Source organism: Sylvia atricapilla, chromosome 15, assembly GCF_009819655.1.
Source record: "Sylvia atricapilla isolate bSylAtr1 chromosome 15, bSylAtr1.pri, whole genome shotgun sequence".
In the NCBI taxonomy this organism is placed as follows: domain Eukaryota; kingdom Metazoa; phylum Chordata; class Aves; order Passeriformes; family Sylviidae; genus Sylvia; species Sylvia atricapilla.
In genome coordinates this window covers 853,133-869,791 of record NC_089154.1, presented here as the reverse complement: position 1 = coordinate 869,791, position 16,659 = coordinate 853,133, and the positions used below count along the sequence as shown (strand labels likewise).

At 38.6% G+C, this 16,659-nt stretch overlaps 1 protein-coding gene across 1 annotated transcript; it reads right to left on the bottom strand.

The window, feature by feature from the left end:
- Nucleotides 1-442: 442 nt before the first annotated feature.
- LOC136367843 (putative short-chain dehydrogenase/reductase family 42E member 2) lies at nucleotides 443-10,878 on the bottom strand. Its single transcript, XM_066329657.1, has 11 exons — nucleotides 10,648-10,878; nucleotides 8,093-8,188; nucleotides 7,258-7,318; nucleotides 5,393-5,511; nucleotides 4,966-5,041; nucleotides 4,483-4,565; nucleotides 3,825-3,962; nucleotides 2,800-2,865; nucleotides 1,916-1,979; nucleotides 1,528-1,601; nucleotides 443-1,328 (listed from the first exon to the last, which is right to left on the bottom strand). Exons 1-11 carry the CDS (start codon nucleotides 10,876-10,878, stop codon nucleotides 1,125-1,127), a joined length of 1,212 nt encoding a protein of 403 aa, XP_066185754.1. The 3' UTR covers nucleotides 443-1,124.
- Nucleotides 10,879-16,659: the final 5,781 nt, after the last annotated feature.

The following is a 16,659-nucleotide window of genomic DNA, read 5'->3' as shown; positions in this document are numbered from 1 at the left end:
AATGAACACCGAGTGGAGATAAGCAGATGCCAGAGCTGTTCCATCATTGTCTTCCATGACCCACCATGGCAAATCCAACTCTCCTGATTCACGTGGGGTGCAAGAGAGGGAGCAGCTCTGGTCAGAGCAAAGCTGGTGCCTAAGAAGACTCATAACATCTTTAAGGTTTGTCTGGGCTACACCTGCTGTGCACATGAGCATAGGTGGCTCACGTAGTGCAGTCCACACAAGAAGCAACTGGTGTAAGGCTTAAGAAAGGGGAAAAGAGAGAGGTTGGATTCTCACTCCTGTCTTGGTGCTTGGCGTCTCTGCTCACCCCAAAATGCAATTCCCTGAACACACAGTGTGTGCCAGCACTGCTACAAGGTTGTGGAGAATGTGACTCCAGGGAGCAGTAACAGCTGGCTGAATTCCACCCTCCCACAAGCTCCTTAAAACAGTATTTGATTCAGTTATTATTTATTATTGCATTGAAAGGATATGATTTTATTTACAAACACACATAATGATATTTATTACATTTTTACAAAGCTTTAGAACAATAAAACTATTTTACATAAATATGATTTTTATTTCTCTAATCTCCTATTATTTATAAATATTTACTTTCTATATTTTTGCACTGTTTCCCAAGTCTCTGTAATTCCTCAGGCTAACTGACAGTAGCTGTAGCTGTGGCTGTGGCTTCATCAGAAGAGTTGTTTACTCACTCTTTTCTTCACTGGAGCCACTGGACTTGTTACAGCATAGTTGTTCTGTAACAGTTCCTCTTCTTCCACATTCTCACCCTCCTGAATTATCATTTTCAGTAAATGCTTCCCAGCATGAAACAATCACATAATGACGATCCATTGAAACTATTCCTGCACCCATTTGTGGTGAGCTCCTTTGCTGTAACACTGTGTTTCTCTTGGGGAACATTTCCTGATATGTTCTATGTTTTCACTTTTCTCGTTGTTTTTTGGGTTTGGGTTTTTCTTTCTTTCTTAATGAGATCAGAGAGGTGTCATCATAGTAATATGAATAACGAAGTCCAGAGTGGCTGAGGAATGTACTATGACCAAATAATTAATACTCAGAAACAAAATGAGTTTTTCTGGAACACGTGAGTGGGTTATTTGATTTTAGAAGAAAGAAAAAATTATCAAACTTAACAAAATGACAAAAACAAACACCATTTTAAGGAATGTGTGATCTTCTTGGCAGATGGGTCTTGTTTTTAGATAATGATCCACAGAATCAGCAAATGAGAATTTCTTTGGTTTGTAACCGAGTTGATTTCGTGCCTTGTCTATTCGGAAAGTGTGAGTTACAGTGACATTCCACACCTAAAAGCCAAAAGGACAGTTATGGCAGTGACTTTAATATCCAATTTTCTAGAACTTGGATGAAAACATATCAACAATGATACTACAATGGAAACAGAACAGAAAACAGAGCTGCAATGCAGACAATCCAGATGATCAATTCTCTTAATGAGAATTTCAGCCAGAAATACATAAACATCATCTTTTTTTACATATTTACCTCATTCCTTGTTAAGAAAGGTGTAAAGCTAAAAACTGGCTTTAGTATCAGGTGTAGATATTCCATCACAGTGGCTGTGAAACAGGAATAACTTAATGAGACATCTGGATCACAATAAAGTGAGACAATGCTGACATTGTACATCCTGTAATTCCTAATGATAGAAGGCACTGTTTAATTTATAAAGTACATGATGAGTTTATGAATAGCCTTTAAACTTTATCTGGTATCATTAATACAACATGGCACAAGTGATTATTAAAATAATGTTAAGTTAAATAATTCCTGCCATTTAGGCCCCTTTATTTTATAAAATCACTATGTAGCTTCACAGAAATAAAAAAATCAAGCAACCCACAATAATTAAGATTATATTTTATTTTTTTACCTGCTATGTGAGCCAGGAGAACAGGAATATGTATCCAAGGTTTCCTGTAGCCTAATTTTTCAAACTAAACATGGTATAAAAAGAAAGAATAACAGGGAACTTATACCAAATTGAGGGTGTCAATGAGGCATGAAAATGGAAAAAAAAAAGAATTTTGATAAAACTTGTATATAAACTTTTTTTTCCAGCTACTCTTCCTGTCAGTATAGGTGGTAAGAAATGCAATTGAAGCCCACTGCTCATTTTTGGTGCCCACCTCCCACCCTTCCTCTGCAATTGGACAGTAAAGGGGAATAAAAGGCCATTTCCAAGGGAGAAGTGACCCACACTGAAATACTGAACTACACCTAAATACAGGCCAAATGTTCTGCTGCAGCCATTTTCTGTGAAGGCATTGCAGGATCAAAACTTTGATCAAAACTCCTAGAATCCCAGCCTGATATTTCTGAAAATATAGAAGCTAAAATAAGACAACACTAAAATACGATTCTGAATGAGCTTCCCCTCTCTGCTGGAGCTGATGCCAGGACAAAGGGATAAGCAATGGCTGTAAAAGTCCTGCTAGATGCCAGTGGTTTGCGTCATGAAATGCTCTGTCCTGCAGCAGGTTCTCCCTGGGAAGAAGGTCCTCCCAGGTCTCTCTGGGACCTCCCAGCTAAATCATCTCAAAGCAGTAAGGCCAAACTTTGCAGTTACACATATCCAAAACTTCCCTTAACACCAGTGGAACTTTGGGATATGCAGGGAAAACAGGACTGAGTTTAATGTTAAGTAATTCAGTAATTTATATGCACTGAACTTCATTTCGTTGGTCTGGTGTGTCAGTCAGTGACAGGACTCGTGCCCACGTGGTGCTGGGAGCTGCAGGGCTGTGCAGTACGTACCAAAGGCACAATCCACTCAGAGAAGATGACATTTTCTCCATCGTGGATGTAATAAGCCTGCCCACTCTGGTAAAAAAGCAGAGAAAACCAGTGACAAAACTGTGCACAGGTCGGTATTTTCTGTCTCTCTGATACCTACCTACCTGTCATGATTTTGTGAGCAACACAGCAGCATGCACAAGGTGAATGTACACAGAGGAAACTGCCTTCACTGGGCTTCACTGTGGTAACACCACGGTGCTGGTAGAGTTCATGATGATTAACCATGGTGTTGTGTAGATTAGTTTCCCCATGTGGTAGCCCAGCTCTTTGAACATTATGTTCTTCACGATGTGCTGGGCACAGAACTACCTTTGTAAGTCCAATGGAAGGGGCAGCACTGATGGCATTTAACAAACACAGCTCTGAGGTCGGGTTCCAGCGGTGCTCTGAATGAGGAGTGTGAGTACCAGGAACACTTCAGCACCCAGCAAACCTGGGACTCTGGGGATGACATCAACCTAAAACAGCTGTGTGGCTTCCTAGCACTGAACTAACTGAGAACACATGGAGAAGTGTTCACCTGTGTCAGTGCCTGTTGTCTGTATGTTCCTACCAATCTAAATGAATCTGAGACCTTCAGGAACTGTTTTGTAAATCTCTTTTTGGAATTTTCAGCTTTGAAAATTCAACTGGAATGCCTCAGAATGGTTGCTCTAAATTTTATGTATCTAGGGCCAGAATCTATTTTCAAGGGAAGAACAGGATAAATAGATTTGTGTAATGGTGAATATATTAAGCTACTTAAAAATACAGTTTCCTCCAGTAACCCAGGAAATTATGTATTTTCAAACCAAACAAAAACATCATCAAAATATGAGCAAAATGTATTTGCATTTGCACTGTTTGTGTGCTTGTGAAGCTACATACCATTTTAGAGAATTTGCATATGACTTTTTGGACACTCTTTGATCTCAAAACATCAAAAATTAAACCTGTTTGAGACCTCAAGCTACTGGGACACAATGATTATACTGTTTACTTACAGCTACATAGCCCTTCTCAGAGGTGAGAGCCTCAGCAGCCAGTAAATGAGCTTGTACTAGATTTCCTATGTGAACCCAATTCATCTGAACTTTGTGATTCCCAAACTTGAAGTTGAAAAGTCTCCGCTGGATATTTACCTGTAGGAACAGAAAGCATGAGATAACTACATTATTCCTTTATTATGCACTATAATATTGATTTTGTCTCAACCCAAATACTTGGAATTTGCTGTATTTGTGTACAATTACAGCACAAGAAATGTGTCACAAGAAAAAACCCAGGCAGTGGGTGGTTTTGGAAATCAAAGACAGTTGCACTGATAGGCGGTGGCAAAATACAGTGACATTATATTTTTTGGCAAAAACTAAAGTGCATATTTAAAAGACAATATTTCCATTAAATGATAGGGATGGAAATCTAGTTCTTCTACCATGGCACTTCAGCCTTTCACTTTTCCTTTCCACTGAGAAGCCCAGCTTGATGCTGGCCCACAGTGCTGGTTTCCCACTATTATTACCCTGCACCACATCACCTGTCCCCAAGCTTTCACCACATTCTTGCAGGAATGGTTAAGAACTGCAACCAAGGTACTACCACTTGTGTAATGCCCTTACAACTACTTGTGGTGTCCTCCAGAGCTGACTACAAAACACATACGGCTACTCGAGGCAGGTGCCGCTGCTCTTCTGGTCCGTAGATGCCCGGCGGGCGAAGCACACACGTGTGGAGCTTGTCCCCTCCTTGGAGAGAGAGCAACAGGTGACTCTCAGACTGTGCTGCCAACATGTGGCTGACACATATTGTCTGAGTTTTACACTGTCAAAATTAAGGCTCATTTTGACCATTTGGTGTGGTTCGGCTTCCTGGAAACTTTCATTTCTGTGTGAAATTGAATTCAGTAGCGGTGACAGAGCTGAGCTTAGCAGCCTGAAAAACCTTCTTGGGATTACAAGAAGAACCCATTGGATAGTGCTTACAAATTGGTATTATCAGAACAGCTAATTACCAGCCAAAGATAGGAATAGAAACAAATAAATCCTTATTTCAGTTAAAGTATACTATTGATAAATGAGCAACCAGAGAAAGGAATGCCCATTAGCACTCCTAATGATAGAAAAGCCCCAAATGCTGTATATGTACCTTTGAGTAAAGTTCCATTAGCAGCAAGAACCATTTGGTCTGCAATTGCCTTGGTTCTGGAATAATGATTAAATTGCTATAAGGAAACAGAATAAGATAATTATTTAATCTGTAAATGCAAACTTACTGATTATGACTGACAACATTTCCATCTAGCCAGCTCACAGATATCAGCTGAGCAAAACAAGACTAGAAATAGTAAGATTTAGTAAATAGAGAGTCTGTTTATGACAAAAAGCAGACTTACACTTTAGTGGCACAAGTTTAGCTTCAGAGAGAATTTAAGTCCATTTGTATTTACTTAACACACTTTTTGTGCTGAATGTACTGAGAACATCTACAGTAAAACAACTGCTCTCAGAACAGCCTTCACACAATCTACCCCTTGGAGCACAGTAAATGCCACACCATCCCATGGACAAAGTACCTTTTCCAGGGGAAAATATGGTACAGTTTCTTCATCTCCTTCTTCAATAGGATTCCCTCCAAACACCACATTCACTGTACTGGTATATATCAGTCTAGGGATATTTCTTTGTTTGCAGACTACAGTGATACACAAAATAAAGTATTTTAAAACAAAAATAAAGAGAGAGAAATAACTGAACTGGCAGGTTTTCTTTTTGAAAACAAACATTACAATTATAGACAAAAAGGTAATATTTTAATGTTAACATTGCCTTATCATTTCATATATTATCTTCCATTCAGCTGGAACTTTGCATCCCAAATATGTGAATATTAAACATTGTGGTCACCAAATGTCTCATGAGGTACCTGTAACCATCATGTCACTGGATTGCAGTCATCAGCTGGGTAGAGGAATTATCTGGGTGGAGGAAAAATTCCTCCTTGAAAAACCTTTCTTAAAACACATTCATTTTACAAACTGAATACAAAGGAGATGAGTGAGAACATTTGTTGTGGTACAGCCCTTGGGGCAGTGCTGTGGTGAGCAGCCACTCCAAGGTTACCCTCAGTTCCATGGGCTGCCTCTTGAACCCCACTTTGCTGGAAGATGAAGTCACACAGCAGCACTGGCCAGCTCTGCACACATGCCACAAAACTGCCTTTGTCTCAGTCTCTTCATAAGTGACAAATAATGTGTTAACAGGAAAACACACACCCTGCTAGTGTATAATCAGCCATGCTTTAAATACAAAGGAAATTAATATTATTTGCAAAACAAAGACTTAATTATGGATTCCAGTCTTGTGTAGCTAAGACATTGTAGCTAAATTATGCTGCATACCTGTCACTGCAAACTTGAATAATGTAAATTTCCCTTTTATTTAACAATTTTCCTAAAGTTGAAGCGAATTAAAATGCAAACTCAGGAATTTTTAGAATCTACAGAGCAGTCAGGCCTGCTGGTTCATTGGCTCATTTTGAAAATAATAAATGTTAATTATTGCTGTAAATATTTTGGGGAAAATACAATAACGTGTATTATTAAAATGTAGATGAGCAGGTTCTGTTCCTCCCAGCATCATGGTTTGCTGGGAACACATGGAAATTTGACATTACATATTTCTGTGGGTTTGGAGGTTGGGGAAGGAAAAGGGAGTATGTGGCAGCTCCTCCTTCTAACTTGTTTAACTTGCCTACTATTCAATTTCTGCATTTTTCAGTAGTAACACAGAGGCAGCATGAAAATTAGTCTAAATAAAAACTGATTCTGCCATTTTGCTGCCTTTTTTTCCCCCCCATTTGGTTTTTGAGGGGAAAAACAAAGAGAAGGTAGCTTTGGTATTTACAATACACTTGGAAAACGTTTTATCTGGAATTGAATATACTGAAAGAGATCTACTGGCATCTTCCAGAGACAGTAGTTAAAACTCAATGTATAATAAAAAGGGATCACAGTAAGCAGAAAGGATGGAAGGATGTGATAAAATAATTGCTAAATATACTTACACATCTGTGGTGCCTGTTACCTCATGTTTATGACACAGCAAACAGTACAATAGCTCTCATGTTATTTCTATGAGGAAACAGAATAACACTTCTCCATTACATGGAGTAAAGGGAAAAAATAACCAGTACATGGAGGAGAGCTTTATTTGGACTGCCAAGGAATGAAGTCCAGGTTAAAAATCTATCCCCAGTTCAAACCAGTGGCAAATCCAGCAGCTTTAATGGGACCTGCACACTCAGGTTGACATCATACTCTGACAGGAGGGACAGAAGAGCCTCATTTTACTGCCTGATCTCCACAGGAAACATCCAGTCAGAAAGTTTTTTAATTCATGATTGGGATGAGATGCACAGAAAGACAATCTAGGTACCTACCATCAATTATTATTTTTGTGCCACCAACATTTATGGATTCAATGTGATCTTTCTTTTGAAGCTAGAAATAGAGTTTGCACAAGATTTAATTAATCAAACAAGTCACATTTACAACATGATAGTTACAGTTGCCAGATCTAGAATAGCTGAGGTCTTTTTGTGATACATGTTACAGTTCTGTCTGTCTGACATACACTGATTTCTGGCAGTTCTGATTTTTATTGTCTTGTTCAGTGTATGAGCAAAGAAAGTTGAAAAATGAAAGATAAAATGCATCTAAAAGGAAATAATAATACTTCAATATTTTGTCACACATCAAATAATCTATGATATAGAAACAAGAATTACTGGCATGGGTTATGCTCCCTGAAAGCTTTCACAAGTTCTTGTTCCAGTGGCAATCTGCCCTGTTCTTAGGAATAAATTAGTTGGTTCATGACTTTTTTGATAACACCTTCTGTGACTGTCACTGTTATTCAGTGTAACATATTGATTGTGGTCAGTTTTCTCAGTTTTTACAAGAAGAAAATGCATCAGTATGAATTTTAGAGCAGTGCTGTCAGTCTTCTTCAGATCAGAGAAAAAGGCTACATCTTCTTATCCAAGATCTTAAAACTATGATCTCATTTTTCTAGAATATTTTGTAGTATATTACTTTTACATTTTGACTTTATTATTTAAAGAATACCTCTCTTTTTTCCTGTATGGATGATTTGCCCTTTATATCAACTTCTGTCTGACATAAATATTGTAAAATTATATTCTTTGTTACATGCAGATAATTTTTTTCTTTCTCAAAAATAACCAAAGAAAATTTGAGGAAAGTGGTACTTGCTTGTTCCAATCCTGACATTCCACATGCAGCTACATGGAAAACACAGTCAACCCCTTCACATGCTTCAAACACTGCTTCATAATCCCTCACATCACCCTGTAAAATGAGAAAATAATGGATTTTTGACAAGTAGAGCTTCATACACTCTCCACAGGACTGTATTAACCATGCCTAGTAAGGAAAATCTAAAGTATTCTGGTCTGTTTTTCACAGTACTTAACAACAATTAAATAAAATACTATAAACAGGCAGAAAAAGCAATGACTAAGAATTTTGCCAGTATTTTGTTGCAAAACAAAGATGACTCTTGTTGGCTTCAATTATAATGCGTATTTTCACACTTAGTCCTGCAGCCTTCAGGCTGGCAAAACTTGTTTGACTTGAATGGGAGCAGCCAGTGCTCGAGGGCTGGAGAATCCAGCCTCAGGGACAATAAATCACAGCAGGAAGGGTTCAGCTGTTTGCCTTGGAATCACCAAATAAGAAAACCCTGTTTCTGCTGGCACCTTGAGATGTGATCTGTGCTGTCTTCACAAATGTCTTTCTATTCTTCTAAGGCTTGTTTGGTGCACTGTAACTTAATTTACAGTTTTGTACAAGAGTAAAAATCCAGTACAATGTGTATGTATTTAATACTATATTTTAGTGTACATTAGTGTACTATAATCACATTTATGAAATTCCATATTTCAATGAGCACACCTCTATCTAGTATTAAGTCCTATGATGGGTTAGAATATTATATTGCATTTTTGTATACCAGGCAATACTACATTAACAGTGCTCTCCATACGTACAGATAACAATAAAATATATAGTACCTTTGTTTTTAGAATTTAGATTTTCAAAATATTAAATACAATTTCCTGTAAAGAAATTGATAGAATAATCCCAAAAGAAACAACTGAAAGTAATATTAAGAGCTAATCTAATCAGTCTTTAACTCTCAACTTTTTTCTCCTGAGCTTGCCAAAGTATTTAATAAATACAGCTGACTTACACTTCCCACTCTCAATGCAATGCTACAGGAGCTAACCAGTATAAACAATATTAGCCATCTCCTAATCACTGCTCAAGGCTCAAACCTCTAAAGTCACTTATTGATTCATTTTGATTTATATTGAGTCACTAGGACTCTATAGTTCAGTTTTCCAGGTAACTTTCCTACACTTTGTAATATTTATTCTTTTAAATTGATTTATAAACAATCACTGTTCTAGAAGATCATTTGTGAGATCTCAAGTCCCTTTAGAAGATGGAAATTGTCATCAGTCCACTAACAAATCAAATTATGTGGACTTATAGCATTAAGAGATCAAGTTTATAGTGTTCAAATGGTTCCTCAATAATACTTTATCTCTCTTCCATAGTCTGTAAAACTTGCTTATGAAATTGAACTTAAAAACATCCTGGGTCAGACAAGATCTGCTTAGCCTGGTATTCTGCTCTCCCCAGAATCATCCAGCCCCCTCTGCCTCCCTCCACCTCCCCCAGAGGGTGATGTATCCCAAAGGAGAAAACCTGGCATCACAATGACAGCCAGCAGCACCAAGGTCCCGTGATCCCTTGTAGCTTTGCCATCGATTTCCCAGTTCTAGCGGGGCTGGCAAATGCTCTTACAGTAAATGCACAGAAAAGATCAGCTGAGCAACACCCTGGGTTTAGCCAGAACTTGTGTGACATGACAGGGCACCCAGAAAGTGCCCCCAGAACCCAGACCTGAGCACCTGGAGCAGGTGTGAGAGGTACTGGGGAATGCATCATCCATACATGGCAGTGAGCTGTCAAATACTGGAGACCTCTTGTGTTCCCCCTTTCTTCAGACACAGATGTTCCTTGAATTGTTCAAAATCAAAAAGAATTAGTGCTTATTAATGGGTGCTGCAGGGAGAGTGTGAACAGGGCAAGCAAATGTTACACTTTTCCCCAGAATGCTCTTCTAGTCTTGAAGCATTTTCATTCAGAAGACTTCTTGAGCCTATTTTGATTTATCTATTCAGCAGTTTCCAATGGAGCTAAATATTTCTTGAGGCTTTGTACATGCCTTTTACCCACTGCACTAAAAGCCACATCATTTTGTTTGTACTGAGCTGACTCCTCATTCCTGATGGTCCTTCTTGCACTGGAAGGATAGTGAACAACGCCACTCACAGCCTGTAGAGCTCTCTTGCTCCTGAGTCACCTCTTTCCCAGCCTGGAAATCCGTTTCCTCAATCATTCTCTGCCAGGCAGTCGTTCTGCATTTGTGATACCATTTATTGCCCTGTCTTGGCTCTCACCTTTTTACTTGAAATAATTCCCCTGAGCAGGAACCTTTGTCCTTTCACTGTTCACTGTTTCCCGGGGCGCTGAATGGCACCTCCCAACAGAGCATTTACTGGTGACACCCAGACACTGAGACCCTCTTTGCCATCCCATAATCAGGTACTTATGCATGCAAAGACCTTTTACCACGGCTTATTCTTGTCCTGAAAGGCTTTTCCGTAAATGTTTTAATCAAAAATCCTGAAGAGGAAGCCTCGACAATGAGCATTACACATGGAACTCCAACATACCCTGAAAAAATCTGCTCCGCTTGGGATTTCCCATTTAGGCTTCCGAACATCAAACAGCACCACAGCAATTCCCGAGCTAACCAGGGCACATCCCAGATTGTATCCCAGGTAACCTCCACCTCCTGTCACCATTGTCCTGCTGCTCCTGGGAGCCGGCAGCCCAGCGGGTTCGGGCTCTTGGCTCTCACAGGGTTGGCTGCTGGGGAGCTCTTCCGTGGATCCCTCTGGCATCACGACTGCAACAGAGAGCACTTGAAAATTCCTGCGTAATCCTTTGAGGTCTGGGTAATTTCAATTGCTTTCACATCACAAGGCTCCTACACTAGTTTTATTATCTTAATATGTTTAAAATGTACAAGTTCATAATTTTGGTGATGGGCTTTATATGTATTATGTTTAATGAATCCAAATACTTTTATATTCCAAGATTTAGTCTTTTCCTCATATCCCTAGATTTCATATTATATAGAAATGAAGAGAAATTACAGGATTTTAGAGCCATTATAGTTACCTAACCTTAAGAGCTATGATGGTATTTTTTTTTATACTTGGTTTAATCAAACATTTTATCCTTGAAAACTCATTAACTTCTGTTATATTAATACCAAATTGATGTTATCCTACTAGTCAGGAAAATAAACCAAGACATTAGATAAGGAATATAAGAAAGGATTCATTCTACTTTTAAAATCAGCTTTATTTCACGTTTGGATTTTCAGCAATAATAAAAGTTTGTTACCATTTTAATATTTTCTGGTTATACATTAAATATATTCAGTTTTTTGTCCAGTTCTCACTAACTTTTGACCATGTTATTCTCAGTAGGGCATTCATAGACAGCTAAACCAACAAGGGGCAGAAGAGATAAGCCATCTGCCCTGTGGGTTCATCTAGTTGGGAAAACTGATTAGAATATCATTCTAGGATAACAACTCCATGGGAGTTACCCATTTGTACACCTTGTTCTGTATTGCAAATCAGTTTATTCTACATTAATCACGTGTCCAAGAAATTTAATTTTCCAATACAGAGAGCCCCTTGCACATGTTTGGCCTCTGCACATTGGGATCTAGGCTCTTGTACCCCCAAACAAAAATCCAGAACAAATCTGCCATCAGTCATGTCACCATAAAATGGGAGCCCACCTGGGTGTCTGCAGCCTAGTACAGGAATATGGACCCAATCTCTGCAGATTATTTTGGTTTTCTCATTATTGGAGAGCTCCTCATATGAGAGGAGCCTCACAGTTAAGTACAGTTTGCTCTCAGCCATTTACACCAGGCTTCAGCAGAGCTCAGGCAGAAAAGGGGCACGGCTGGTAGCTGGCAGCTCAGTCACTTCCAGGGTGACAAAAAAATTCTAGAAAAGTAACACAAAATGCAGCCACAGCACACAAAATTATGGACTACTTCAGCCATTCATTACTTAGGATTTTATAATTTTGTTTGTGATATTCTTATTTTATATATTGGGTTTTAGATTTCAGACACAGGAAAGGACCATATTCTCCAAGGGATTACACGGTTTTAACACCAATGTCAGTTCACTCAATTCAGTAAACTGAGTGGCATAACAGTGTAAAACACAAGCTCCTTACGTTGAAAAACATCCTGACATTTCAAAAATGAAAAATAATCCATGTTTCCAAACAAAATTTAAATTACAACAAATGTAATTTGTTTTTAATTTAAATTTTACAACTAAAACAAGTATGCTGTCATGTTCAAGCAAGGAAACACAAACTTGTATCTCTAGAATATGCTATGCAGGAGTCTTAAAGCCATATAAAATACTTTTGCCTTGTCTTCTGAGAAAAAGCATCTTTCTATACACTGTAACGAGAAGTAAAGTCAAGCTTATCACATATATTACAAAGACATTTGAGAAATGGTATATATTGAATACTTGTCATTAATATCTCCTGAAGTTTTAAGTAAGCTGGAGGCTGCATAAAAAAGTTAAAAGTTTTCTAGAAATCTCTTACTTAAAAAGCACTAATAGCATTAGCATATTAATCTGCTTCATGGATTTAGAAAATAGTTTTCAAATTTTGAACATAATCAATTTTCTTTTTGAAAATGCTTCTTTTCAGAATCAGTAACTTTCTTTTTTTCTCTGAATTTTTAGGAGCTATTCTGATTTATTAATGCATTCTGCATGATGAGCATAGTCACATCTCATGCAGCACATGTAGTGTGAGTTGCTCTTAGCTTCCCTACTTCAAATATCAGAAATGTTCTAATTACTTCCCATAGAAAATTAAAGTCAAACATACCAGGTTTTTAAAAATAGCTAAAGAAGTAGTAAGTACCCTTGGCAGGATCCTGCTGTCAGTGCTCTCCCAGGCCTTCCTGTGCAGGTAAGAGGGTGAGATGTCTCTGTGCCGGACAATTCGTGACTCAAGGGCATCAGGTGCTCTCAGGCAGACACAGAAGTTCAGGTGTGCTCAGGCCTTTTGCTGCTCCTGCTCCTTTGTAGCTGGTGGTTGGCTGGGAGCCAAAAAAGGGCAGGGCTTAATTTGTACATAATTTACGTTCCTTTTCAGGAAGAAAAAATAAAAATTCTCCACATCAGACCATCCTTAACAGGATGGTACCTCTCACTTACCTGGTAAAAGTGTAAGACACTACACAACACAAACATACCATTGGTACCATCATTCTGTAGATAAACTACTGGAGAAGAAAGCAAAATCCTGTTTGGCAGTGCTACTCAACGCTTTCCTCCTGACTTTTCTATCTCCATCCCCAACCCAATTTTGTATTTGCAGAGAGGCTTGACAGTAGGCACAAGGGTTATTCTCTGGCTTCCAAGATGAATGAAGGTAATAAACTACCTTGTACACAACAGAACAGGAAAAAGTGATGTACTGTTAAATAATGCATGTAAAATGAATGATGAATTAATGAAATTATTAATAATATATGTGATCTTTCAAAAAATTTAAAAGCACTTTTAAAACACATATGCTTTTGCAAATTAAACAATGAGAACTCAAAGCCAACATTTTTAAATGGGTGTGTCTAAAATTAAGTCTCAAAGCAGTAGTTAAGATGCTAAAGAAACACTCCCACATCTAAATATAAATTACTACAATTTTCAGTGTTTGCATGTTAGAAATATCTCAAGTTCACAGCTAACCAACTGCAATTTAAATGTAATTTAATGTTCATGTGCTGACAAGAACTCAAATGGACACCCAGGCAAATACATTTTCGCATAACATGTATGTTCTACAGCCCCTATTGTTGGCATTAGAACCAGAATATTGAACCTGTCAAATTGATCTGCACTTCTTGGATTGCTAAGTGAGTGACAAGCTCAGCTCACAGGAAAATCCCCAAGAACATCAAACTGTTTTGAGCTGTCCACAGCACTGACAGCTTTTACCATTTAATGCAAGAAATAAAGTGCCCATTCTATCCCTGAACTATTCCAGAACTCCTTCACAAGTCAAAGCAGCTTGTCAGCTTATTCAGAGTATACCAATCCCTCACTCTTCAGTGACATTTAACGAAGACCATTTTAACTTGGCTTTGGTTTCCACCTTTGAAAGAAGGAGACACCTCAGAGGAGTTTTCAGAACTGGTATTTTGTAATTCTCCTGTTATGCTTGTTCTCTTACCTTTAGTAAAGAGGGATGGTCATATTTTATTCAATGCATCCTGCTAAGTATTTCTGAAAGAAACAGAAGCTAAGGGTTACAAGGAGAAAAGCCGCTGCATTAAGATTGGAGCTTGCTTTTGGTCTTGAATCACAACTCTATACTGCCTTTTTCTCCTTTTTCTCTATGCCCATTCATAGTTCATGTAGGCACACAGAAATAAAATGTCCAGTTCTTTTAGCAGATGACTATAAAATACAACAGGAAGCTGTCAGGGAGTTTGTCTATTTATTTACACGGAGGAGGTCCACATTTCTGAAATGTTGTGTTGGCTTATCTAAACGTTACTCACATCCAGACTGTAAAGCAATGTTGAAATGTGTTTGCACTGTTTCATAGAGGAACCCAATGGCCTTGCACAAGTTCATTTCAAATCACACGCTGCTAGAGCCAAGCCTGAATTGAGTAAGGAGGATTTGGCATGAGACAGACAAGACAATCTCTGTCCCCAGCATGCAAAGCCTGGTCTCTGTGCTGGTTCTGAACACTGCTGGGAACTAGATATCAGAAGGCAGATGTGTGAGACCAGGTCTGTGTCCTGGTCCCTCAGCAGGTGCTGAGAACTTCACAGCTCTGCTCTTCCAGCCAGAGAACAGGAGCTGTGCCCCAGCTGTGGGGTCACCTGAAGAACAGTTCTCAAGTGTGGAAGTACTATGCAGAAGGCCTTTAACAGAGTAACCAGAGCATGAAGAGCTTGACAGAGGCATGAGTTAAAGTGACAGCCAGATATTTGTTGTGAGTCATAGGCAGGATAGGATGTTCTGGAGTGCCCAAGGGCAGAAGAATATCAGAAAATCAGGAGACTAAGCTCTCTCTTAAACCTACTCAAGGATAGGCTTTTGCTGAGATACCTGCCATACAAAAAGTACCCTATTTTCACTTGACTTATTATAAATTTCTTTATCTAAGCCCTAAATTAATAGAGTTGTCCAAGCTTGCCTTGTGTTTGAGCACCTGCTCATGCACTTGTTCACATGCAGATCCCCCACCAGAGGTACTGGATCTCTGAGTCTGTGAACTCAAGAGTGGTGAGACTTGTTTGGACAGGGTACAGAGCACTGACCCCCTCTGCAGCCTCAGGGAAGCCTGGGCAGAGCTCTTGCAGGGTGTAAGTACTTTTGACTAAGAGAACTTATCTCTTTTTGACTACAAAAACAACCACCCTCATAACAAGGATGTCTAAAACAACAGAGAGCAGAGAGAAGGGAAGTGACAGCAGTAAGATTTTCACCTTTTATGGAGAGAAGACAGAAAATGTTAAAAAGCATTTTAATCAGATCTTACAATGTTAATGGAAGAGAAAAAGAACAGAGCTCTTCTCTTAATTTTGTCTATCTGGGTTTAGAATTTGAAGTTAAAAAAGATAGATCATGGGATCCGAATTTGGGAAACTTCAGAATATTTTTCATATAACACAATATTGATACAACAAATGCAATTTAAGACCCAAATTGTTGTGATAACACAACATTCTTCACATTCCTTGCTAAGTTGGAGGAGTAAGACACACAGGCAAAGCAACTTACCCATGTCATGCTCTAAGTCCAGGCCAGAAGGGAAGAAGAAAATGCAGATCCTTATTCCTTGCTGCAAAGCTAAGAGATCAGGTTCTTCTTAAATCCCTCCATTCTTCATTAACATACATAAATATTCTCACTCTATCCTTCCTTTTTCCTGTTTCTTTGTGTATTTGTGTTACAGTTCTGCATATTTCACTGTTTCCTCATGGAAGGAATAAAGCACACATAAATACAGCCTTGGAATGTGCTCAATGAAATGCTTTTCAAATGACTTTGTTCTCATTTCCTTTGCATTCGTGGTTACTTTGCATGTTACACAGATTGATTTACAGGTCAAATGAAATGATAACTCTGTACCTGCATTGCCAAGTCAGGATGGAATTACAGGAAGAAACAAAGCAACTTCTCACAGCAGCAACAAACATCCCTGTATCAGTCCTTGGGTCTTGTCAAAGAGGAGGACAGTTTATGCAGTATTTGAAGGGAAGGAATACAAATGCATCATAAAAAAAAAAACCTGCGCAACATTGCACTGAATAAAGGCAAGCTTCTATACAATTAGCAGGGATCACAGTTTGGCTTGCTACACATGGGAATCCCAGAGACAACAAAAGTGTTGAACAAACTATACAGATGCGTGTTTGAAAGAAATTATAGCACCAGTTCCAACAGGTTTGTTACTTGCTCATTTTTACTCTATTTAGAAAAGCCTTGGTACCACATTAGGAGTGGCCATGGTGACAGAGACAGCCCATGTCACTGAAAGGATATAAACTTGCGGCTTACAAGATCTGCCTAAGCTACTTATCAAATTCTGGGTAGAATTTA

What these genes read in the sequence shown, in the direction of transcription:
- LOC136367843 (XM_066329657.1), bottom strand. Translation starts at nt 10,878, where the DNA reads ATGCCAGAGGGATCCACGGAAGAGCTCCCCAGCAGCCAACCCTGTGAG. An exon ending in TAATGGAACTTTACTCAAAG is followed by an intron (nt 4,566 to 4,965) that starts GTACATATACAG and finishes TCTCTCTCCAAG; the next exon opens with GAGGGGACAAGCTCCACACG. An exon ending in CTGAGTGGATTGTGCCTTTG is followed by an intron (nt 1,980 to 2,799) that starts GTACGTACTGCA and finishes TACCATGTTTAG; the next exon opens with TTTGAAAAATTAGGCTACAG.